Consider the following 27,303-nt stretch of genomic DNA (forward strand, 5'->3'; position numbering starts at 1 on the left):
TATATATATTAAAAGGCTGAGAATATATATTAAAACCTTCGGTTAAAACCTCCAATATATTATATATAATCGCGACATTCTTTGGTCTTTCCGGGCTTCCGTAGTGTTGTGTTTTTTTTCTACCCGGAAAAAGTTTTTGGTTGCTGTGACCAGGCTGTGACGTCATTGGGTGTCATAAAGATGGCGGAGTCGGAGGAGGAGGTGGACGTCTTGGTCCAGAGAGTTGTCAAAGACATCACTAACGCTTTTAAGAGAAACCCCAACATGTAAGTACAGTTGACTGGGAACATAGCAGACAAGGCGGGATGGGCTCTGTCTAAATCCAGGGCGCCAAAAAACCAAACATGAGCTTAAAGCAGCCCTTCACCACTGTGGGCTCGGACTATTACCTGGAAACAGAGCGCTTCAGGGGAAAGTTGATAGTTTAGCCAGTTAGCTTAGCTGTTTGTTTTCTCTCTCAGACAGGTTCATGGGAGGCATTAGAGTGGGGAACACCCACCACCACACTATTCCCCTGTTGAACAACACAACACAGTAACTAATGTGTCCTTTAGTAACTAGACAGCTCCCCTTGACGGCTGTCAAACTGCCTCATTCTGCAGGGCCAGCACCGTCAGCTCACGGGTGGTGTAATAATAATAATAATAACATTAGTAATTCATCAGTGTTTTATGATGTTTTATTTAAAAACTTCGCTAGCGTCTATTTCCCTCGTGCTCCGGTGTTTTTTATGGCTGTTTCAGCCTCTGTTGCAGAGGTTAGCTGACGTCACTGTCAAGGATAGTAAATACTATTATTTATTATTATTATTATTATTATTATTATAACTATTATTATTATATATTATATATCATATTATTTTACTAATAATTACTTTATTTATATTTTTCATTTTATTTCTATATTGTTTATTATCTATTATTACATATTATGTTATATATAATATATACTGTACTATTATTATTATTATTATTATTAAATACCGTCTAGTCACTATAGCTTCGTTGCCATCATATCACCAGTATAATTACCTTCATCTTGTCAACCATCCTACCAACCGATGTTCTTTTTTAACTTCTTAAGTGTCCTTGTTCTATTCTGTGTTTTTTTCTATTGTTGTTTTTATTTATGCTAACTCAGTATTTTATTCTATTGTATTTTATTGTACTTGAATACCGGACTGCTGTGACAACCGAATTTCCCTTCGGGGATGAATAAAGTAATCTATCTATCTATCTATCTATCTATCTGCTAATTTAGCTTGTCTTCTAATGGAAATACTATCTGGTTATCAATACTGTGCATGGTTATGATTCTCTCAGTCATCAGATGAATAATAAGTGCCTTTAACCCTATAAAGCCAAGTGTATCATATTTGATACATAAGTTTTTGAGATCTCTAAATCATCAGTGTGATATTTTTTTTTTCCTGAAAAACCTGATGAATACATGAATTGATGACTAAAAAAACTGAGCGACAAATTTCACAAAAATACCAGTTGTGACAAAAATGATTTGCTGGTTCCACTGGTGGATCTGTGATTGCTGCGTGAAAACTTCATATCAGCAGATGTATGATGTTGTTTTATATGGAAAAAAATATTTTGTTTGTTTGAGGAAAATGTTAAAAGGAAAGTCAAAGTTTTATTTGGTTAAAAATATTAGGTTTTATGTGATTATGTGAGTTCAAGAAAAGCAAATTGTGAGCAACAAATTGCACAAAAAGACCTGATGTATCAAATATGATCCAAATTAAATTCATATATGAAAATTGATATTGAATTAAAAAAAATGTTAGCTGGTTCAACAAGCACTCCAGTTTAGAAAATTTTGAATTTTCTGGCAATTATTTCACGGTTCAGGCTTTATAGGGTTAATGTGTCAGTGCTATATAATAATTATCCTATTCAAATTCTGTGGTCAGTGCTTGCATATAGATTACATAGACATATTATATACTGCACTATTATTATACTGTCTAGTCACTATGACATTATTATTACCATCATATCATCAGTATAATTACCATCATCTTGCCACTGTACCTACCAACTGATCTTCTTTTTAACTCTTAAGTGTCCTTGTTCTATTCTGTGTCTTTTCTATTATTTTTTATTTATTCTACCTCAGTATTTTATTCTATTGTATTCTATTGTACTTTACCCTTTATCAGGCGAAGAACCATATTTGGTAACTTCAGTGGATATCCAAAATGGTAATATTTCGAGAAAAAGGTTACAAATTTACTGGATTAAAGTGGCAAATCTACATGAAAAAAAGTCGCATTAAGTAGAAAAGTCGATTTAAAGTAGAAAATCTGTGCGAAAAAAGTCACAGATTTATGAGAAAAAAGTGGGGAAAAAAGCTACTTTTTTCTTGCAGATTCACCACTTTAAATCTCATAAATCTGTGCATTTTTTTCTCGTAGATTTGCCACTTAAATCTCGTAAATTTTTTTCTCAAAATATTACCCCCCTCTACACATTCCACAGTCCACATTCTGGCAGTATGTAATATCCTCCAATATTCTCTAGGGTTGAAATTTGGAATTTGCAAGTATTTCAATGAGTGCTCTATTAAGGGTTAAATACCGGACTGCTGTGACAACAGAATTTCCCTTCGGGATGAATAAAGTAATCTATCTTGATAAATGCCGAGCCTTGCGTACAAATGATCGTGCGCCCAATTTAATCTGTTGTACGCTCGTTTGATAAATTGAGGCCATTGTGTTGTCAGATTTATTCTTCCATGTTCATATGCAAGTAAAAAACCTCACTCCCAGTGTCTGCTCCCTCAGTGATGAGATTGGGGTGATCCCGTGTCCAGAGGCCCGTTACAACCGCAGTCCCATTGTGTTGGTGGAGAACAAGCTGGGTGTTGAGAGCTGGTGTGTCAAGTTCCTGCTGCCATATGTCCACAACAAGCTGCTGCTCTACCGCCAGCGCAAACACTGGCTAGAGAGGGAAGGTAACTGAACTCACTCAGCATCCACCACAACAAAATCATTCCTCATGAGTAAATATCTTCTTTTATTCTGAGGAAGTTTGCTTTTGTGAAATGTGTGTCTTTGACAGATGCTAGACCAGATCATATTGGCAAAGTAAACTGGAAGCAGGGCTGTATTTTCTTCGGCATTAGTACGATGCATGGATACATTGAAATATGACATTCCCATCCCATCTCCACATGAAGTTTATATTTTCAATAGGGCTGGGACTTTAGCGCGTTATTTAAGATTAATTAATTACACAAAAATGAACGTGTTAAAAAAATTGACGCATTTTAATCGCACTTATTTTTGCACCGCGGAACGTTTCTCACTGGATGAGTTTCAGGCGGACCGATTATACTGGAGCACCAACTAGCGTTGATGAGTTGAGACAACAACAAACCACAGTGAACATGAAGGAAGAAGCTGATGAGACCTTTGGTTGGCCCCGTGGATGATGGGACATTTAGTTACTAAAAACCAACGGATGGAAGCGTCCATAAGAGCATGGTTGTGTTGCTATGCAACAAGGAATTCACATATCACCATAGCAGCACATCCAGCCTCAAGTATCACCTCAATGCTAAACATATAGCAGCTAGCGGCTAGTGTGCTAGCTAGCGTGGATTGTGTTTTACTTCAAAAACCAAAGTATTCTAGTTTACAGAAGGTCTACCTACCTATAGGCTACCTGGATTTATGAAATGTACTATATTTATAAATATGCTATTGCTACACTTAATGGCAAAAATTGCACTGGTCTGTTGGACTTGAACAAAAATAAACAATATTTTTGTTGCTTAAGCTTATGTATTCAGTCATTATTCAATGGTATACTAAAAATCCATGTGAAAAAAATTACTTCTCACTGTTCTCAGGTCAAATATTTATATGCGATTAAAATGCGATTAATTTTGATTAATTAATTACAAAGCCTCTAATTAACTAGATTCTTTTTTTTAATCGAGTCCCGGCCCTAATTTACATATAAAGAAAGATTTTTTAAAACTATATTGATATATGTGATATGGTCTAATTCCATATCACATTTATAAATATATCGATATATCTTTTAAATCGATATATATCGCCCAGCCCTACTTCAGCATCAATGCAACTGTCGTATTAACTGAATCTGAACACAGTGTAGAAAATCTTGAAGATCTGTACTGTTTGTAATGGACGAGCTGCTCACATGGGAAGCAGTGACACACGCTAAGAGTTTTAAATACATGGCATTCCTGCAGTATAAGCAGGACCAAGAAAGATGCAGCACGGTTGTTTTTTTTTAACCGTGCCATACCTTCTTCTGATCTCAAGCTTTCAACAGCGTAGAAGCATGAGTTTGATGTCATTGTTTCGCTGTGTCAACTGTCAAAAAAACATGCCAGCATCAATAAGAGGAATGGATGAGCTCTGAGGCAAAAGCTTCTGATGGATCAGACAGTTTGGAACCAGTTCACAGCTGGAGCCGCTTCTTGTTCCCCGTCCTGAAGTACAACTGATGCACAGATTGTCGTTGACACATAGAGGAGCCTTGGCTGCTTGATAATACCTCGACTATTAACCCATTAAGGCCTAAAGCGCCTGGGAAAAAATGCCTGGAAAACCTATGGGCGATTTTCAAATGACCCCCTAAAACCTGAAGTTTTTCTGGAAATTCAACACCTACTAAATAATAGATTTTTCAGCCTCTGTAGCAGATAAAAATTAAATTCAAAAAGTATTTGAGAGCTTATACCCGTGGCTTTCAAACGAAGTTGAGTTTATTTGTCCAAACCTTCAATAAAGTTTGCATTAAAGTTGCATTGTGACACTCCCACATGTATTCTGATGCATTTCGTTGGCCAAGAGACCGAAAATAGGTGGAAAAAAATACAAATACTACAAAATGACATATCCGCTGTCCCGGCCTTAATGGTAGAGTGACGCAACAGCGATCCCGGTTTTAATGGTAGAAATGCGGTAATGCTTTCCTGGCGTCAATGGGTTAAACTGATTTGAACAGTGTCTTATAATGTAGGGCTGCAACTAACGATTATTTTCATTATCCATTAATCTGTCGATTATTTAAACGATTATTCTATTAGTTGTTTGGTCAATAAAATGTTGAAAATACTCTCAGGCTTAATTCTACATGCGTTTACCACATAATTTGACACTTTTATACATTTAACATGAACATCCAGCATTGTAATATTACATATAGGAGAAAAAAAATCTGTGAAAGCATATTAATTGATTGATTAATTGTGAAATTAGTTGCTAATTGTATTTAGGGCTGCAACTAACGATTATTTTCATTATCGATTAATCTGTCGATTATTTAGACGATTATTTGATAAGTTGTTTGGTCAATAAAATGTTGAAGATATCGATCCCAAACCACAAGATGACGTCCTCAAATCTCTTGTTTTGTCCACAAACCAAAGAGATATTCAGTTTATTGTCATAAAGGAACAAAGAAACCAGAAATATTCACATTGAAGAAGCTGAAATCAGAGAATTTGGACTTATTGTCTTTAAAAAACTGCTCAAACCAATTATGGGATTATCAAAATAGTTGACGATTCATTTAATAATCAATTGTTGTTTGATGAATTGAATAATTGTTGCAGCTCTATTAAAATATTCCTCTTCAATTTAATCTGTGTCTTTAGTTTAGGCCTCTGGCCAGCACATATTTCATCTGTTAAGATGAGATCCAGTTGTACTTTTTATATTTCTTAATTTTAAATAAAGTTTGATATATTTTTGAGTAGCCAGTGAAGATTGTGCCCTGCTGATATGATTTCCTTATCAAACGTTCTTACTCTAAATATTCTGGCTGCCCTCTTTTCTTTAATCTGATTAATTCAATCTCGGACCTTGCTACATTTTTCCTCTATTGGCTAAATCAAGTTCAAGTTACTTTATTTGTACCCAGAGGTAGATTTTGTTTGCAGTATAGAGTCCTCATACACACACACACACAAAAGAGGCACATATGGCAAGGCAAGGCAAGTTTATTTGTATAGCACAATTCAACACAAGGTAATTCAAAGTGCTTTACATACACATTAAAACAGCAAGACATAATTGAAAACAGTCAATTAAAACAGGGAAATAGAAATAAAAATATAAATAGGATAAAATAAGATACAGCAGGATAAAAAAAGAGATAAAATAATAATAATTCATTATATCACACATCATTCAACTTAAGACAGTGGGAGTTAAGAGCAAATTAAATTAAATTAAATTAAAAGTTAAAAGTTCTTACAGGTCCAGACTATACTTAGATATTGATGTGAACTTAAATACGAATAGCAAAAAAAGAAGACAGAAAAACAAAACAAAATAAAACATAAAAATAAAATAAAACTTGTTTAGGTTGTAAAAATTTAGATAAAGGTTAAAATGCATATATAGAAATAGTAAATACATACATTAAAGCAACAATAAATAAACACCTGTGCAAAGCATAGCTATGACTTGTTCCTCAGTGTAATGGCTACAGGGACAAAACTGTTTTTGTGTCTTTTTGTTCTCCACCTAGGGATTGTAAAGCTACACAAATGAGCAGTGGGCTGTATTTGGAGTCAGTGGTAAATAATCAGCCAAGGAGGTGTCAATAAGTGGAGTAAAATGAAGTGAAAGTAAAATAAATGTGCTATTTCTTGTCCTGTAATCCCGGCCTTTACTCAGTGAAGCTAACAGTGAATTTCTTTATCATCCTCAGCTTTAGCAGATATTACCTGCACCGTGTTGCTGCTAAACCCGGACTTCACCACTGCATGGAACGTCAGGTACACATTCACCCAGTCACAGCAGCCGTCTGCAGCACAACTACTAGAATATGAGTTCTACTCAATGTTCACTGCCTTTCTTTTTATTGAACATTTTGACAAACATTTTGCATACACTACTGGTCAAAAGTTTTAGAACACTCCAACTTTTCCAGAATTTTATTGAAAATGATGCAGTTTAATGTCACAGTGTACTCTGAAATTAATGCATATAACAAATGAACACTTGAAGTTCAAAAAAAAAAAAATCGTAGAATCAAAAAATGTATTCTAAACTTTTGACTCATTGAAGTAGCACCTTAACAGATAGAACAGCTGAACACACTCAATGGAAACCAAATATTCTTCAGAAAGTTCTTCCCAACTCTGTTGCAGAAGTTCCCTTAAATGTGGAGCAACTTGTAGGTTGTAAGTGATCAAGAAAAGTTGGGACACCTGTAGGAATTGGTAGCAACTTAGCAACTTTCAAGGCTTGATCAACCTCCATTTTTGCAGAACTGCTTTAAGTTTTTAACCCATTTCTTGTTCCCTTTAAAAGGCCTTTTTGTATAATTCTGAAATGTACATTATTTTTCAGTTTTGGTTAAGCTTACCTTTTTTTATTTACCTCTGGCAGTTCACCACTTACCTCTGTACCCTTTCTAGCTGTTCATTGGACTTGAACTGCTTGAATTTCAATAAAAAAATTGAAAAATTGTGGTTTTCTAAAACTTTTGACCAGTAGTGTACATCTGGAATACATAAATCAAACCCCTCCAATAGTGCATCCTCAGATTACACTACCATCTTTCCTCAATCTTTCATCTTGGATCAGATATAAAATAACTTTACATTTTTATTCACTCCAATAACATTGCGCAACTGAAATAGTAGTCATCCAATGTCATCCAAAAATGATGACTAATCAAACAGCAATTTGTTCCAGTGCCAATAAAAATAATAATATTCATAAAAGAAAAAAAAACCCCAAAAAACAATAAATACAATTATAAATAATTATAATAAAAAAATAAAAAAAACCCATAACTTTTCAACTTCTGTAGCTACAAACTAGGGTACTTTTCCTTCTAATGATGGTCATCTCAGATAAAGTCAGATCTAATTGGTTTTATGTACTCTACCCAATTTTTCCATATTCTTTTAAATCTGTCCTCCTCCAATCTCACGGAGAAAGTTAATTTTTCCATCACATCACATAAATATTATGTATAACCTCCACCCAGTCCCCAATCTTAGGTTCCTCCTTACTCTTAATCCACTTTCTGACAATTGCTTTCTTGCTTGCAATCAACATTATTTTATACATGTGTTTGTCTCCTAATCTCGTAAAATCAATGTCTGATTTCCCCAAATATAAAACCTCAAAAGTAGGTGGAAGGTCTACCCTGAGTATTTTATCCATATATTTCTTAAGCTCCTGCCAGTAGCTGCCAATGGAACCTTTGAGAGTTTTTAACACAAAAGAAGACTCAGCACTCAATGCTGAACATAGTGAGACTAGTGACCCTCATGAAGCCAGTCTAAGCTATGTCTGATTATAAGGACATACTTTATTAAACTAAATATATTTCACTTTTATATGAATGAACAATATTGCCATAATGAGGCACAATTCATTGTTTTGTGTTAAAATAATATTTTCTATATTTTTTAAACATATTTTTGATTCACAAATTCCTCACCTTAATGCTATGCTCATTTAAGAGTTTAATTTAAGAGCTGATATCTAGACATTTAACATGGTTTTCTTGATAACGATTTTGTTTATTATCAAGAAAACCATGTTAAATGTCTAGATATCAGCTCTTAAATTAAACTCTTATCAGCTATTTTTGTTGTTATCATTATATTTGTCCAAGCAAATGTCGACTGATACAGGTTTTTTAAGGCCGATTCCGATTATTTTGACATCAGTCTTAACCGATCCCCGATATGTGCTGCCGATTTTTTGTGGGCCGATTCTTGAAGCCAATATTGCCTTTCTTCCCTCCAATTACATGATAAAAATGACACAATGACAATACAAGTAAAAAACGCAATATCGGCCCGATATATCGGCTAACCGATGCATATCGGTCTATCTCTAAAATGTCCCTTTAGTTGTACCATGCATTAAAATGAACAAGATATTGAAGCAAACAAGGGTGGTCTAATATTTTTTTCCATAACTGTAGGTCATGATGAGCATGTTTTAATGTTTTTGAGCAAATGAGAGGTTGAAGAAATATCAATAGCTAACCCAGCTAGGGAAACTCATTTTAGACCTGAAGACTGAACATTTTCCACTTTTGTAAGCTATGATGCACATTTCAGTCGACTAAAATGTTACAAAAAAATGTTTCAATGTCATATATAAGCTACACATTTTTACAATTATAGAATACAAATTGCTTTGGGCTGACACCAATGATAATTGAAATGTAAAGAAATAACTGTATGTCACAGCCACATGGAGCCACTGCAGACGGCCTGAATGAGGCTCTGGAGCCACAGGTTGCCCACCCCTGGTGTCTGTCTATTATAACACATGGCTGATTGTTGTTGCAGGAAGGAGCTCCTGCAGTGTGGAGTTCTTAACACAGAGAAGGACCTCTACCTGGGCAAGCTGGCCCTCACCAAATTCCCCAAGAGCCCAGAGACGTGGATACACCGGTAAGACTTTACTGCAGAGCAAGGCTATAATAGTTTTGTTTTTTTATTAGTTTTAGTTTTAATTTCGTTGTGATTTTTTTGTTTTCAAATTCAGTTAGTTTTAATTAGTTTTTATAGTGAGTTTGCTAGTTTTAATTAGTTTTTATTTTTTTGGAAAATGCTTAGTTTTTATTAGTTTTAGTGTTAGTTTTAGTTTTTTTGTAATGGGGTATTAATTAATTATTAAGTCATAAAACCAGATAGATGAAATAGATTTCATATCATCCAAAAAGGTTTACGTATGAAAAAAGTTGACAAAGGGGTCAGTGACAAATAAGGGTTGGCAAGATGTCAAATGGTGTAACCACAAAAAATGATAAATATTAAATATTTCATCCACCTACATTGTATTTAAGTGGACTTATACATATAATTACTTCATTTTAAAAACATCAAATTCTTTTTTTTTTAACCATTTCTACATTTACACATTTCATCAATATTCAGCAGAACGTATTCTAAATACAACCATTTTGACAAATTATGTAAAAATGTGTTGTATACCATAGTGTTGTTATATAAACGTGGATTGTATTTTTTCTCATTTAGTTCACATTTATTTTCCTGTATATAATCAGATTTTTATGGGAAAATTAGAGATTATAGTTAGTTAGATCACGTAATTGACCCAAAGACTAAAACGAAGGACATTTTCACTTTAATTTTAGTTAGTTTTGTAACCACAAAATACAGTTTCAGTAAGTTATCGTTGTTGTTTTTTTAAAACTCTCGTTTTTATTTTTATTTCAGTTAACAAAAATGATTTTTCAATTCTAGTTTTCGTTGTTTCGTTAGTTTTCGTTGACTATAATAACCTTGGTTCAGAACTTGGTCTTATTCTCTTCCACATAACTGCCTTCTGCTCTCATGAATACAAAATGAAGTTCCCTTTTAGCCGGTGTGACTTGACACCTCCGGTGACAGCAGAGACTGATGGCGAGACACTGAAAGTGTTTCAGCAGTAACTCTACTCCAGGTTAACGGTGTTACCTCACCCAGCATGTGTTGCCTCCACACAGACGCTGGGTGCTGCAGCAGATCCTGCACCAGTTCTCTGCTGTGGATCACAGCAGGAAGCATCAACAGGGTGAAGCAGAGCAGGACGATGCAGAGAGGAGCCAGCAGCTCAGTGACCATCTGGCCAGGACGCTCCACCAGGAGATGAAGGTTTGCTCTGACGCTGCCTGCCGCTATCCCAGCAACTATAACGCCTGGTCCCACCGCATCTGGGTGCTGCAGCACATGGCCAAGGGCAACATCAAGGTAAGATTTATTTTTTTTTATTTTTTTAACTTTCTTTTTATTGATTTTTCAGTGAAAAAGAAAACACAAACATATAATTATACACACAGAACAGGTACATCAGACAGGGTCATCCATGGCAAAATACAATGGCAGTTTTTATTCTAAACAAAGGGCTGGCAGAACTCAGGTCCAGTGACACAAAATACCTTCATTTGTGCTGTCCACAAGGTCACCGGTACAAAAAATTAAATAAAAAAGAACCCCATAACAAGCGGAAATGGAATATATATATATATACATATTTGTACTGGGGGAGAAACGCTCCTGACCCAGGGGAAAAATACAATAATATAAAATAAAAAGATTTTCCCACACAGAATATGCAATCACCTCTCATACATGTAGTCCCTCCATTTCTTCCAGTATTGGTCACCTTTTTCAGTACTGTATCTCAGGGAAAATGTTAACCTTTCCATGTTATAAATTTCTTTAACTATTCCTATCCAGTCTGAAATTGTCGGACACTCCTTGCTTAGCCATTTCCTGGTTATTGCCTTTTTGCTACTAGCCAATAATATTTGTAATAGGTATCGGTCTTGTTTATAGGTAAGATTTATTTTAAAGAGTCAGAGAGATTACTGCACACCAGCCTACCTTTACGCATTTTGTGTATAAAGATGATCAAATGTTTTAAATATGAAATATTGATCTGAAAAGTCATTAGTAACCATATTTGTAAAATAAATAGGGGTGTGACGATACACTCGGCTCACGAGACGAGACACAATATTGGGTTCACGAGACAAGATGAGATTTTAAGAAAACTACAATAACACAATATATGACTGGACCAACAGACTTTTATTCAACAGGGTTGGTACGGGTGCTTGAAATCCTTGAAAATGCTTGAATTTAAATGTTGTATTTTCAAGGTTTAAAAAGGATTTTTGGATGAAGTGCTTGTAAATGCTTGAAATTCTTACTGTATTTCTCTTCAATCTGACTATATCCATCTATAGACTATAGATAATCACATGTTCAATGTAAAAAATAATGAGTAGCCTATCTGAAATGAAGACCGTTCCTCCTAAAAGTGTAACACCATCTCTGTTGGTATGGTTCAGTGAAATCTTCCCCTTTAGTATGTAAGTACTCATCTAAAACATGCAATTAACAACAGGTGTAAGATACTGGAAAAGCTTGAAAATTTACCTTGAAAGTCCTTGAAAAATGCTTGAATTTCACCACTGCTAAAGTGTACGAACCCTGATTTAACCGAGTTGCACATGCATTTTGAAATGTTTTATTATAACTCTTTACATGCATAATGTAAGCATGAGCTTTTAATAAACTTCTTCCACAAATTAGAAACTAAAATTTATAAAAGTTGAAATAAAATTAAATATTTCCTTCTTTTTTTCAAGCGCAAACAATATAAGCCGTGTTTCCTTTAGTGGGAAGAGTGGCCACCGGGAAAGTCTCGCCCTCTCAAATGTCCACTCACTCTGCGTGTCTTCATTACAAAAAGGCTCCAGAGGGATTTAGAGACTCTGGAGGTGACGTATGGTTTTAGATCGTCGCGTTTTTGCTTAGCAACAGTTTGGACCGTGATCACATAAGCGATGGATTAATCACGGGAGAAGCAACTGTGGCCACCGTCGCTAACTGCACAACATCAGCAGCTGATCATAAACAAAGCAGCATGGCTAATTATGCACAGAGTCTCTGCTGATCATAAACATAGTGATTGTGAATTAACGGCATCACTAACTGTGCACAGAGTGTCTGGTGCTTGTTGTAAACAAACAGAGATCGCTAAGTGAACACCTCCTGCAGCAGCAGCACATACACACTGTACTGCTACAGAGCTAACTGTTAGCCTGTTAGCACATACACACTGTACTGCTACAGAGCTAACTGTTAGCCTGTTAGCACATACACACTGTACTGCTACAGAGCTAACTGTTAGCCTGTTAGCAATTTGCAGACTCCAGGAGAGACTGCTGCAGGAGGATTGTGCTGCTTCGATTGGTTCTTATTCTGGCTGCTTGCTGCTTCCCCTCCTTCTTCTCCTCTTCTTATTTTCCTTTTAATGCCCCCACAGGTCACAAATAGAAGTTTGGATAACTCAAAAATCTAGCAAGACGCATTTTTAACACGACAAGAAATATCGTTGAGTTTAATCTTGCGAGATCTCGTCACACCCCTAAATATAAATGTCACCAAACAAGTACCTCAAAATTGTATTTATGTACAGCACTGGAGTAAATATACTGGGGGCATGCCCCCGGACCCCCTTTGCCACTGGCTTGCTGCTCCATGTCCAAGTATAAAGCACTGACCCTTTATGATGACAGTTGTATGAAACGGCTGTATAATAGTCATAGCCGCAAAATAGTCAGTTTAGGCTTTGGGTTTGGGTAGTTAGCTTGGGTTTAACAGCTTCATATCATGTTTTCAAATTATCTGAAAATGACATTTGGTTGACGTGAAGGTGTAAGCTATGTTTAGCAAGTCAAAGACAAATTTACAGTCTTTAGCTTAAATATATATATATTTTTTTCTTTGTTACACAAATCTTTGAATAGAGTTATTAAACACATTTTAATACACTTGTAACAAAATCAATTTGAAAATGTTTATTCACTGAAACTAAATATAAAAGCTGAAAGAAGACAACAACATCGTAGTTACTGCACTCAGTTTATCATTACTATTAGAACCTTTTACATGCAGTAACTACGTTTTTGGGGTCAAAGGTCAAATAAATCATGATTTTTGTCCATAAAAATGACATAATCAATACATGTAGAAATAAGTGTCATATCACTTACCTACATGTAACCAATTTGGCTGGCCAGTTAAAACATGTTAGAAAACTTTTCAGTTTTTCTTTGTAGGGCAGAATAGACCATCATAAAAACTTCATGACAGATTCATAATTAATTAACAGAAATTAATTGATTAATGACATGTACACTTTCTGTTCCTATTTCTTTTTTTGTACTTTATTTTTAAAAACACATATAACATCACAAAACACAGTAAAACAAAGTTTTGGTCACCTATACACCCAATGCCGGTCTGATTATGTCATATTATGGAAATACGTTACTTCATCTTTATCAAATCATTAGTTGCCATTTGAAGCCATAAACGCAATCCATTTTCCAAATATTTCAGATATTGGTGAGGAGTTAAATGTTTTAATACATCCTAAATCCAAATTCATCCTTAAAGCCAAATCTTTTCAGTGCCAAGTGTAAATAAATAATCAATGTGAACCGAGTCGAATGGCTTCTCAGCATACAGCACCCATCTAATGTTATCCTGCATTTGTCTATCACTTACAGACCCTGTTGGATCACTAGTTCTGTTATTCTCTGGCTAATATAGACATATACAGTTTATTATCTATGTTCAATACTGAAATTGGTCTAAATGAGCAACACTCTTTACTGTATTTACTGTATGTGATCAAATCTATTACTCAATCCTAAATACTAAACGGCCTGAAGACCCACATGAGGCTCTGGAGCCACAGGTTGCCTCCCCCTGTTAGACTAACAATAAAACCATTCTAATTTCAGCTTTTAACTTTTTTGTTGTTGTTAAGTGGTAATTTGAAAAGTCATAATGCAGTCCTAGAATCTGCCGCATACTGTGTACGACATTACTCAATGCCGTGTATCATACTGGACGTCTTGATTGACAGGTGTTCCATGATGAGTTGTCCTCGATGCGCCTGTGGGTGTCCATGCACGTGTCTGACCACAGCGGCTTCCACTACCGTCAGTTCCTGCTCAAGGAGCTGATCTCTGAGCTCTCCCAGACTCCAGCGTCCCCCACCAACAGTTCACCTCAGCACCGGTGCAGCACAGAGCCCAGCAGCAGCCCCCACCACTGCAGCCACAGCCAAGCTAACGGGGAGGTGCCAGGAGCCGAGGCCGGCGGGGAGGAGGAGAGGCAGCTCAGCGTCACAACGGTCCTTCAGCTCTTCCACCAGGAGATGGAGCTGTGCTCAGACCTGATCCAGTCCTTCCCCGGTCACGAGACACTCTGGAGTCACAGGTGAGACCACAGTAGAGTAGAGCTGTGTCATATCGGATCGTTCAGATTTCTGTCACTTTCTTTCAAAATCAATCAATCAATCAATATCCTTTATTTAACCAGGTAAAACTCATTGAGATTAAGGCCCCGTTCACACGAGGACGGTCTGAACAGAAGACGCAAAAGTGTCGTCGCATCTTCACTTTTTATTCCTCGTTTAGACGAGCGTTTTCGGGAGGAAATCTGCGCGCACACGGTGATGCAAAAGTTTGTGAAATTCGATTGTATGCAGCCAGGCGGCATCACTTAAAGCGATAAGAGCATCTTTGGGCATGCAGAAGTTTTCACGCCACGCATTTTCATCAGCTACTCCTTCCACAAAGTTCTCCTCCATCACTAGATCTCCCAGGTCTCGTTCACAGCCGTCTGGCTCCTCCCACCAATCGCTGCATCCAGAATGTGATAGAGGTAATTCCAGATCCGTCTCTGTTCACTCATACTATCTGTACAGATCCTGTACATTTGGTGGAAAGACTCCTGTAAGTTTATTAGAGCTGCCAGAGCAGCTTGAAGGTCCCACGCATGGAAATAATCCCACGTTTGTTTATTTCCCTGTACTGGAGCATGTATGTGACGTAAACACATACGTGACGTGAGCAGATCAGATCAGAGTTTTGTGTCTTGTCAGTGTAGACGACACGCTACGGAGGAGCGGATTTAACTTTTCTACTTTGGAGGGTGGTTTCAGATTTTTGCGTTTTTAAGCCCCCAAAACGCCGTCACCGTCTAAACAAAAGCCACTTCCGATAAAATATTTTGTCGTTTTCACCCGCGAGCGTCCTCGTGTGAACGGGGCCTCAAATCTCTTTTTCAAGAATGACCTGGCCAAGAAGGCAGCACCATGATAAAATAAGAACAATCAACCACAATTCTCATACACCACATTCAACATCAATTAAAGTACATACAAGATCAGGGACAAGACTTTATGAAGATTGAAATGAGTACAGTTAAAAATGAAATAAATAAACCGGTGACAGATGAATGAATAAACCCGGTCGTTATCAGAAAATAGTTTTACAAACAATTGCATTGACCAAGAGAACTATCTTCTGTGTTTGCTTGGACTCAAAAACCACATGCTTGTGCTCACATCTTTTCTTCTTGAACACAAACATTTCATTCACACTCAGATATGTCCTGAGCACACTCAGATCTAAAGTCTGCTCTCTGAAAACTTTTGTGCTTGCACTCAGAAGCAGCTCGTCCTCTTAGGTTGAGGTAACTGCTCAGACTGAAGAGTCCCTCCCTCAGCTTATAATAGTGTGTTTCACCGGCCAATAGGGAGACAGCTAGAGTGTGGACCAATCAAATGACGGATGTCATGTCTTGGGTGCGTTCCTTCGTCCATTTTGAGGCTCTGTAGGGGCAGGTAGTATAGTAATATCGTCTGTTTGTTAAACTGCTTCTTTCTTAAAAATATACCAATTTACCATATTAGCAGCTATTTGAATCGTCACCTATTTAAAACGGCAGCATATTGTGTTTGTGTGTGCCTGTCTGTCTGTCTGTCTGTCTGTCTGTCTGTCTGTGAGAGAGTGTTGCTTGCTGCTTTGTTTCTCCAGTTGTCACTTTCTGCAAGATTATTTATTTTTACGCCTTATTCCCCCTCATGTCATTCAGCCACACACATCCACTGATTTTATGGTCAATAGACGAGCTGCTGGGGGTCTCTGGGGGCTCCGCTGTCCCCCGGCTCGTAGCCAGATCACCGTGGTTACAGCAGCGAGCGGTAGCGGAGCTAGTTGGTAGATTAAGCTTTTAGCAAATCCTGTCTGAAGCAAGGCTAAAACATCCTTTTTGGTGGTGAAACAGGAGTGTAAAGTCAAACGTTTTAAACTTTCAACTTTCGCTCTAAACTATTTAAAACGGCGTCTACGGCTAGATCCAAAGAGAGTTTCACGTCTCCTGCAGCCATGTTGGATCCATAAGAAAACTACAAAACTACAAGCTTCTGTCTGTCCAATAGTACGGGCAGTGGCGGTTCTAGACCAGTTTTACTGTGGGGGCCAAGGAGGGGCCAGTGTTTAATCAGAGGGGCATATTTAAATACTGCAAAGATGATATTTAAGCATTCGAAACCTTTATTTTACCTTATTTAAAAATCTCATTTAAGTATATTTGGAAGATACAAATACATTGATTGAAACAATGAGACTTACCAACAAGAACAGTTATTTTTGTACGACAATGATATTTCTCATCTTTGTGCACAATTACTTTTTTTTTAATTTGAAAGTGCAGTACATAATAAAAATACAAAAAACACACAATTTTTTTTATGTAACTACACAATATACACATTTTGGGTTGCTTTTGTGTACAATGCGATATATTTTGAAGAAAAAATAGGTAAGAATTGTTCCGTCATTCATCGTTATAAATTGATCATTTCATTATTAATTTGACACAGGGGCCACAGCAGGGGCCAAGGGCTTCTTCACAGGGGCAGTGGCCCCTGGAGGCCCCTGTGTAGAACCACCACTGAGTACGCGTCATCATCTTGCTGTCCCTCCCCGTTCTGTGATTGGATCCCTAAAACAGGGCTAAGAAACGGCCGTAGTTGCCAGACTGCCTGCAGCTTCGAAATGAAATCGAGAGTGCAAGGCAGTATGGGTATACCCAGGCTAACATACTATACTTCTTGCCAAACATTTCAATAATAAGGTGTTAAATGTGTGTTTCTGCCCCCCCTCCCAGGCGGCATGTCTTCTACTTGTGGCACCAGTGGAGGAGGGAACATCAGCACAGCAGCAGCAGCTCTGGAGGCAGCAGCTCGCTCCACCTGAACAGCAGCGACCCGGGCGTCAGCGCTCAGAGCTGTGCAGGGAGGGAGGAGAGCGTAAATGGACAGAAGCACGCTGGAGAGGCCATGGAGGTGGACGGGGCGTCCTTGCGAAACCCACGTGACAGCAAGCGGTTGAAGAGAGGCGCCCTGCTGGCCAGCCCCCCCGCCCTGCCCTCTGAACGCAGCTTTGTGAGCGATATCCTGGACAGCTGCTCCAATCCTGAGCAGAGACGTTTTGCCCTGGCGTACAAGAAGTGGTTAGACACTGTCATTGGTCAGCAGCCTTGAGAGAGAGAGAGACAGAGAGAGAGAAAGACAGACAGAGAGAGAAACACAGAGAGAGAGAAGAGTATGACCCATCAGTCTTTCTCAACATTGAAGTTGCCTTTAGACACAGATTTAGGATCAGCTTCCCTACCTGTAGGACTGACTTTAACTAACAGTGCTTCAGATGCAGTGATGACTTTAGGAAGCAGTCACAGGGCAGCGTGGGTGCTGCTCTTTCTCCTGACAGTGAGCAGAGAGGACAGGGTCTCGGAGTAAGGGAGCTTTGAGGACACGCAGTCTGTTCTTCCTCAGAAACATCTGGATTCTCTTGAGCTTGGTCTGAGCCATTACCGCTTCAGAATGGAAGTCTGCACACACACAGCCTATTGGCTCGCTGTGTCTTTGATTATTTCAGGTGTCTTAATGCCTCAGGTCAAATTGCCACTGCTTTTTTTTTTTTTTTTTTTTAGTGCCAGTTTGGCATTCATCTACACATCTTACTTCATGTTTGTTCTAATTTTTCAGCAAACAAACAAAATGAAGCTTCCACAGGAGGAGAAGAGGTACACTCAGTCAGTCAGTCACTCTGGTTGGACCTGATTGGGTTGTAAACCAAAATAGGCAGTGCTATATCAATGATTCAGACCTGAAATAATAATAATATGGAATACACAAACCAATTGATAAATACAGTAGAATAAAACACCCAATGAATTGTGACAATTGTTAAGCTCAGTTCCTTATTATGAAGAGTTAATATATAATCTTTTTTTATTTTATTTCCCACACAATTGCTCAAGTAATAACCTGAAAGCTGAGCAGACAGGAAGTGAAGCAGTGACAATATATGAAAAGTGACAATGGGAAAAGTGCCATTCTGAAATAAAACTACATTTAAAAATGCTGTACGCAGCATTTAGAGCATATCTATGGTTCAGTCTGATGGCTTCCACGTGGCCCTCGATGTTATTTCTAACTGTTCACATACAGACACCTGGTCAGGAGCCCTTGGCGTCCCTTATTAACATAATGGACACTCACATACAGCCAGACAGGCTACCATAGGAATGATAGAAGCTCAGATTAAACACACACACACACACACACACACACATTACTCCTCTATATCCTTACATAATGAGGGGTTGTTTACTGTTAATGTTTTATCGATCATTAATGTTTTTAGTAACCTTTGTGGTAACACTTTAGATTAGGGAACACATATTCAACATTAATTAGTTGCTTATTAGCATGCAAATAAGTAACATATTGGCTCTTAATTAGTCATTATTAGGTAGTTATTAATGCCTTATTCTGCATGGCCTTATTATACAACCAGTAAGACATTAACTAAGAGTTTTCCCTCAATAACCTCAGAATTATTGCTTATTAGTAGTAAGTAAGGAAGTTGTTGTATACGAGTTATGATCTTAATATTCTTTACTTTGTATGGACTTTATAATCTCTACATAGCGGTGAATGAAACCATGGAAACGGCAAATAGCCACCTTCTCCAGACCTTTTGACGTGACTGGTGGCTCCTTTTGGATGAGGATTGGATGAGGATTGGTAGATTATAATGTCAATCATTAATCTACAAAGTGGCTCACTTTGCACCAATATTAGTCTACCAATGACCCACTTGGTCCGGAAAAACTCTTAGTTAATGTCTTACTGGTTGTATAATAAGGCCATGCAGAATAAGGCATTAATAACTACTTAATAACGACTAATTAAGAGCCAATATGTTACTTATTTGCATGCTAATAAGCAGCTAATTCATGTTGAATATATGTTCCCTAAAATAAAGTGTTACCCACTTTGTTACCATGCAAGTTGTTTAATGTTACATAACAATGAGTTGGGATTTAACAATTTAACATCATGCATTCATTATTATTGCTCCATGTGGAGTTAATTCGACTGTTTTAAAGTAGAATGACAGTGTCTCTGATTAGTTGTCTTTCTATTAGATTGGAAGCCTTTCTTCTCCTCTATCTCCACATGAACTCCTCTTTAGAGAGTGTTGAAATCCAGTCAGCCCACCTGTTGCAGTGGCAGGTTCTAAGCACAGCTAGACTCCTGTTCTTCTTTCAAGTTTCTTAGATTTCCATTCTGAAGGCGGTAACTTTTATTAACCATGTTATTTTCTCTTTGTCTTTTTGTCTGTTGGTCCTTGGTTGCTGCTCCTGGTCGATTTTACTGGTGAATATTGTCAGTAAGTCCTAACTATGTAGCTAAACGCTAAGTTACAGTAGCTTGCTAAAGAAAGCCAAAAAGCTAGTTGTTAGCTAAATAGCAGGTTATGTTTGCTGTGAAAAGTCATAGCTAACTTTCAAGTCTTACATTGTGTCAACCTGAAGCACTAAATATATAAGCAGAGAAATGTTAGCTTTACAGTTTAGCGGTACTGATGTTTGACTGAAGGATAGAGTGTTTTCCCAACATTCACTGGTGCTACATGCTGCCGTTTCTACAACTACTTCATCTGTTACAGGTTTGTCGTGTGCAACAGGTGAAAACTGAACAGCACTTTGGACTATTTGATGATAATAGGCAATCATTGTTTTGTGGGGTATTATTGCTAAACTATTTTTGAAATATTGTCTGTTATTTTGCACCAGGCTAGTAAACAGTTGTCCTAGCTGCTTTATGGCACTATCTTGTACAGAAATAGAGGTAACATCAAAAAGGTCAGTCTACATTCTGTCTTTGTGTTAAGAAATAACTTCTAACACTCCTTTGGAAAGTTGTCACATGCTTTATCTGCACAGTCCATCCCTTCAATAATAGAAGGTGAAATGAGAGCCCCTCAATCCGTGTATCATTCGTGCTTTCCATTTTCAGTTGGCAATCAAACATCAAATAATGAAAAATTGACTGATTGTTTTGTTATTTGTTTTTTATTATAACACAAAAAACGAAAAAAATGCTTGTTTTTTCATATTTTGATATTAGGCTCAGCTCAAAAATACGAAATGGAAAAACCGGCACAAGAACTGAATTTGATTTTAATATTTACTTGGTCGGGTTTAAATGACCCGGAAGTTTGACTGAGGTCAAGTGAGCAGTCACTCGCTTCTCTGTAGTTAAACCGGCCGTCCCTATATAATAATAATAATAATCATAATGTAATGTAGTGACCCGTATTGTGATATTTATGGTAAATTCATGTAAACTGCTCCAAGAGAGCTGACATGAAGGATAAACACTTTACTGTCATTCTTTCTCACTTTTTTTCAGTATAAAACTCTTACCCGCAGAGAGGAGATGAAGTATTAACTTGACCACGGGAAATAATTAAATTTTGTTGCGCCAAAAATGTATTTGAATTTCATAATAAAATGCACTTGAATATTTACTGTACAGTAAATATCAATATCAAGTGCATTTTAAACTGATATTCCACAGTGAAAAGTCCTGTTTGTGAGAAGATACCTGAGGTCCTCTGTAATTAACCTGCAGTGGAATTAGTGACTAGAAAAAACAGACAGTTTAATTTTAAAAATGTTTTAATATAATGTAATATTTAACTCTACAGTATATATCCAAAGGCATTTTATTTAAAAAAATCCACAGTGAACAGTTCTGTGAAGATCATTTAATTAATCTTCTTTCCATATTTATCTGGTATTTGGGCCTGGTTGTCTAACACTTTATTCTGAAAACTGAACACCGACTGTCGACGCAACAAATGCATTTTCGGCGCGACACAATTCCATTATTTCACATGGTGTGTTCATGTAAAGTTAATACTTCATCTCCTCTATAATGAAAAAAAGTGAGAAAGAATGACAGTAAATTGTTTATCCTTTATGTCAGCTCGCTTGGAGCAGTTTACATGAATTTACCATAAATATCACAATACGGGTCACTACATTATATAGTTACCATAAATATCACAATACGGGGCACTACATTATATAGTTACCATAAATATCACAATACGGGGCACTACATTATATAGTTACCATAAATATCACAATACAGGTCACTACATTATATAGTTACCATAAATATCACAATACGGGGCACTACATTTTATAGTTACCATAAATATCACAATACGGGGCACTACATTATATAGTTACCATAAATATCACAATACGGGTCACTACATTATATTGGGATGGCTGGTTTGACTATGGAGAACAGAATGACGGCTCACTAGACCTCAGTCAAACTTCCGGGTCACGTAAACCCGACCAATTAAATATTACAATTCAGTCCTGGTGCCCGTTTTTTTCATTTTGTATTTTTGATCCGAGCCTAATGTTGAAATATGAGAAAACAAGCATTTTTTTCCGTTTTTTGTGTAATAATAAAAAACAAATAACAAAATAACCAGTCAATTTTTCACTATTTGATTATTGATTGCCAACTGAAAATGGAAAGAACAAATGACACACGGCTTCCCCTCCCACCACATCGTCTCATCTATATTGATAAGGGAAGAAGGGTCTTCTTCAGTGTGAATCTAACCAGTCTGAAGTCACCTATATTCCACATAGTTGCTTATAAAAATCTAACGGACTGCAGTTTGAATAGGATCAATGGTTTTGTTGCCCCAGGATGTTATGGGTGTTACTAGCTGTTAAACTTTGTCAATGACAATATCGGCACACAAGTGAACAAATGCATACATTTACACAGATGATGTTGTTCCATCAGTGTAGCCATGGACACATTAACATTCACTGTATGTACTATGTGGTCACATGTAAATGTGGCAGGAGCTGTATATAGAGGGTTGATTGGATTGCCCAGTTGCAGATTTTAGGAGAAAAAAAATCCTGCATTTGGTTTCAGTTGCCGCTGTGCACAGGTGGCTAGCCAAAACTGCCTAGCTCCCATTTACACTGTCTCCATGTGCTTCCATGTAACCCTTACCATGTTGTACTTAGCTTCTCTTAAAAACTACAATGTAAGAGTTATGAAGTAAGATGCTTTATCACCTCAAATCACTGTGTACATGATCATAGATAATCTTGAAACTAGTTTTTTGAGCCATGTATTCTTTAGGTTTGTTCATCAGAACGGGTGCATATCAAAACTGTTTGGTGGGGGGATTTTAACAACCTTGCAGACCTAGAACACAAACTTTGAATACAAGACTATCTATGCAGAAATGTTTTTTTAAAGGTTCAACAGACTTTTAAAAAGAATAATGTAGCTTCTGTTTTTCTAATTTATTCTTCAGTTTACTCCAGTGGAGGATATGTCCTTCATGAATAATCCCTAGCATCTCATTAATTTTCTATTTATTTATAGTCTTATCTTACTTTCAGTGTTTTGTCATCTGCTTACCAATAAAATAAAGTTCATCTGGGATAAAGGTATTTTACTGGCTGTTTAATTCTGGTCTGAAGCTTGTGTGTGTGTGGCTGCCTGCATCATTTGATGAACTATTGCACTGAAGCGTAATACTTGAAAAAGCCTGAAGAACCTCCTCCCAAAACCTTTGTGACATTGAAATTGGACAAATCAATCAATCAATCAGACCTTATTTGTATAGCATTTTTCATGCAAGAGAGATGCAGCACAAAGTGCTTTACTTTTTTTTTTTAAAAAGGAGAAAATAATACTAATAAAAAGATAACAAAACATAGAAACAAACACCCTCCACCCCACCCACCTTCATCCCACCATCCTATTAAAAACAAAACACAAACTGAGGAACTGAGGAAGCTCCATCTCAACATGGAGGCAGCTTAGAAATTAATTAGAGGATAAAGTAAGATAAAATAAAATAAGATAAAAAGATATATATAATAATAATAATAATAATAAAGTAAAAGTCAATAATGACAATATATATGTTTATATGTATGTATATATATATATATATATATATGTGTATATGTATATGTGTATATATATGTATATGTGTATATATATGTATATATATATGTGTGTATATATGTATGTATATATATATACTATATATGTATATGTGTATGTATATATGTATATATGTGTGTATATCTATGTGTATATATATATATATACATATACATATATATATACACATATATGTATATATATGTGTGTATGTATATATATATATATATTAAAATAAAAAGATAGATAAAAAAAGATAAAACAATAAATAAATAATTAAGAACTAGAGCATGATAAAAATATATATAACTATAATATAATATATAAATATAATAATATATATAACTAACAAAGGTTCTGTACCTTTCTAGAACCAATAATCCCACATGACCATGATGATTGACCAGCTATGTGTTCAGGGTTTGACTCTCCTTCAAGCTCTAATTTTCATTCAAACTATATTTGTTACTGTTCATGAACAACAGTCCAACACTATGAATATGTGCAGTAATGTGCTGCCCACTGCTCCTTGCATGGTGTGTTCACTTGTGTGTAAAAAAGGATAAAGGGTTAAATGCAGAGGTTGAATTTCCCCGTTGTGGGATTAATAAAGTAATTAATCTGAATCTTAATCTAATGTTCCAGGAAAGACCCAGCCATCTCCTAGTGTTGCCTTTCAGAACAGCTATGAACTCTTTGGATATCAGACCAAGCTTGATAAGATATAGTAGGTGCAATGTTTAACTGTTTTGACCACAGAACCTTTTATTTACCATCTTGAAAACTGGGTTGGTCTTTCTGGAAGTAATACCTGGTTTCATCTGAACAGAAAGTCATTTATCAGCTTCACTTTTTCACATCTTGTTATGTTGGAGCCAAGTGCTTAAATTGCTTATTTTATATTTTTTTACTCATCAATTTTTCATGAAAAAACTGATTATCACAGCCAATTCTTTAACCCTCGGCTCCTTTTTGACCACAAATCATTTTCAACATACAATTAATATAGGTTAACTATCATAGAATTGCTTGAAATCAGGATATGTTCCCCTCTGCATCCTTTATAGATAATTTCAACTTTCTTCATCCATTTTTATGTGTTTTATCATTTTTTATAGCACCTGTGGTCCTTTTTAACTAAAAGTTGACATAACCTACTCTGTGCATAAACAATAAAGATTTTTTTCCACTATTACTATTGAAAAAAATATTCAGGTTTTATTACTTTTTTTTATCTTGAAATGAGGCCTAATTTTGTATATTTGACTAAAATTGACCAATAATAATGAAAAGAATATGAAAATTGTATATCAATGTGTTGGTCATGAGTTGCCTTGAAAGATGAAAAAAAAAAAAAGTTGGTAATTTTTTTCTACATGTCCTAAAACCATTCTGATGTCATGGGGTCCTTTTTGACCCCTGAGGACCGTGGGTGTATAGTTGACGGGAGGAGTACACAAGGGTTAAACAGGAGATCATTTTTTATTTAAAAGCCAAGAATAAAAGTCAATAAAAGTTATTTCTTGGAAGTTGCCAATCTACCTGTTGAAATCAAAAGGGATGAGATGATTAGGTACACTTTGGATTCAAGTTCCAAAACCCACTTATTTAAAGGATGAACTTAACTTTACAGGCAGCAGACTCCCAGCTTCATTCAGTAAGGTATCACTATAGATACAACCACATGGGCCATATATATATATTGATATATATATATACATATATATACTGTATATCAAAGACTGAGGAGCATCCGTACTTCTGGCAGTACTTCCTGATTGGTACAGCATGTAGTCTGAGTTTATGTCCAACTCCTTACCAAGTCCCCACAGGGTCTGTCCCTTTGTTGGACAGCACAAAGTTCAGTTCAGTCCAAGGTTATTATAGTTAACGAAATATCGGAAACTAGAATTTAAAAAAACATTTTTGTTAACTGAAATAAAAATAAAAGAGTTTTTTTAAAAAAATGATAACTAACTGAAACTGTATTTTGTGGTTACAAAACTAAAATTATAGTGAAAATGTCCTTCATTTTCATCTTTGTCAACTTTTTTCATACGTAAACCTTTTTGGTTGATATGAAATCTATTTCATCTATCTGGTTTTAAGACTTAATAAACTTATTGGAGCTGAGATGGATCAGACAAACTTTTTTTCTGACACCCAACAAATACCCCATTACAAAAAAACTAAAACTAACACTAAAACTAATTAAAAAAAACTCAATAAATAACAACGAAATAAAAATGAATTAAAACTAGCAAACTGACTCTAAAAACGAATTAAAACTAACTGAATTTGAAGACAAAAAATCACAACGAAATTAAAACTAAAACTAATGAAAAATCCAAAACTATAATAACCTTGGTTCAGTCATCACTTCAGTTCAATATGCAGCCGTCTGGTTGAGATGCATGTAAAGATAAGGCCCACGTTAGCTGTCTGCACGTCCTGCACCTTTGTGACCTGTCATGCCATGGGCCAATCACATCAAGGCCAACACTGCTAAATGGGAGTTCAGGAGAGATTCTGTCAGTAGGCAGATCTGCCATCTTCCTCTCCTCCAATCTCCCTTTCAGCTTACTGCAGGTAGCTACATGTGGATGACAGAAAAGACCCGACTCGAAATTGCCTGGAAAGCTCCTTCCAAATGCATGAGCTGCTTGTCCATGAAAGTGTCCCACAATGTTGAGAAATACATTGAGGAAACCTTTAAAATTAAATGATCTGACTCCAACAGTAAGTCCTCACCTATTTCTCTGCGCCGATCGTTTGATGGGGAATGATGAGCAGGAGACGTCTGAGTTCTCAGTTTAACTTCATTTTATTACAATACGTAAAGAAATGTGCAGTTACAGTTAGAGTCTCTGGGTTCAAACATCACTTCCCTGATTACACAAAGGAAGTCTGGACCAGTCTACTTTCCCTTGAACCCTTTTTTATAGCCTGACAGAGGTTTAATAAAAAAAAATGTAGGTAGATCGCTCCAAAAGTCGCCTCCTTTCAATCCGTCAGTTTATTCAATATGTGGACACCAAGCAGAGAAGACAGTTATCTTTCTGCTCAGCACATCATGTCTGTGACCTGACCTGTTAACAAAACTCTCAAAACACAAACTCCTGCCTTGAGAGATATTATTGGAGACACAGGTCATTTTGTGTCTTTGTAAGTCATATTGTGTCATTTTTTTATTTTTTATTTTTATCCCACAATTTTGTAACCCATTTTATTTATCACCCAGTTTTTCCTATCGTGATCCTGGCCGCTACGTCGTCCCTGTCGGTCTGGTCATGCGGAGTTAGCAGACCGCTTCTTGTGGGAATCGAACCCAGGACCTTCCAGCTGTGAGGCGAGAGCGCTACCAACTGCGACACCATGTCCCCATATTGTGTCTTTTTGTGTCTTTTTTGTGTCTTTTTTTCCGTCATTTTGTGTCTTTTTTTGGTCAATTGTGGGGTTTTTTGTCATTTTGTGTCTTTTGTTGTGTCTTTTTTAGTTATTTTGTATCTTTTTTGGTCATTTTGTGTCTTTTTTTGGTCAATTGTGGGTTTTTTTTTTGTCATTTTGTGTCTTTTTTAGTCCTT

The 27,303-nt window shown here is 36.5% G+C and overlaps 1 protein-coding gene across 1 annotated transcript; it reads left to right on the forward strand.

Moving 5' to 3' along the window:
* Window positions 1-180: 180 nt before the first annotated feature.
* Window positions 181-18,804, forward strand: ptar1 (protein prenyltransferase alpha subunit repeat containing 1). Its single transcript, XM_059338052.1, has 7 exons — window positions 181-266; window positions 2,798-2,967; window positions 6,711-6,777; window positions 9,325-9,429; window positions 10,488-10,731; window positions 14,429-14,784; window positions 17,524-18,804. Exons 1-7 carry the CDS (start codon window positions 181-183, stop codon window positions 17,897-17,899), a joined length of 1,404 nt encoding a protein of 467 aa, XP_059194035.1. The 3' UTR covers window positions 17,900-18,804.
* Window positions 18,805-27,303: the final 8,499 nt, after the last annotated feature.

This window comes from Centropristis striata, chromosome 7 (genome assembly GCF_030273125.1).
Source record: "Centropristis striata isolate RG_2023a ecotype Rhode Island chromosome 7, C.striata_1.0, whole genome shotgun sequence".
Lineage (NCBI taxonomy): Eukaryota > Metazoa > Chordata > Actinopteri > Perciformes > Serranidae > Centropristis > Centropristis striata.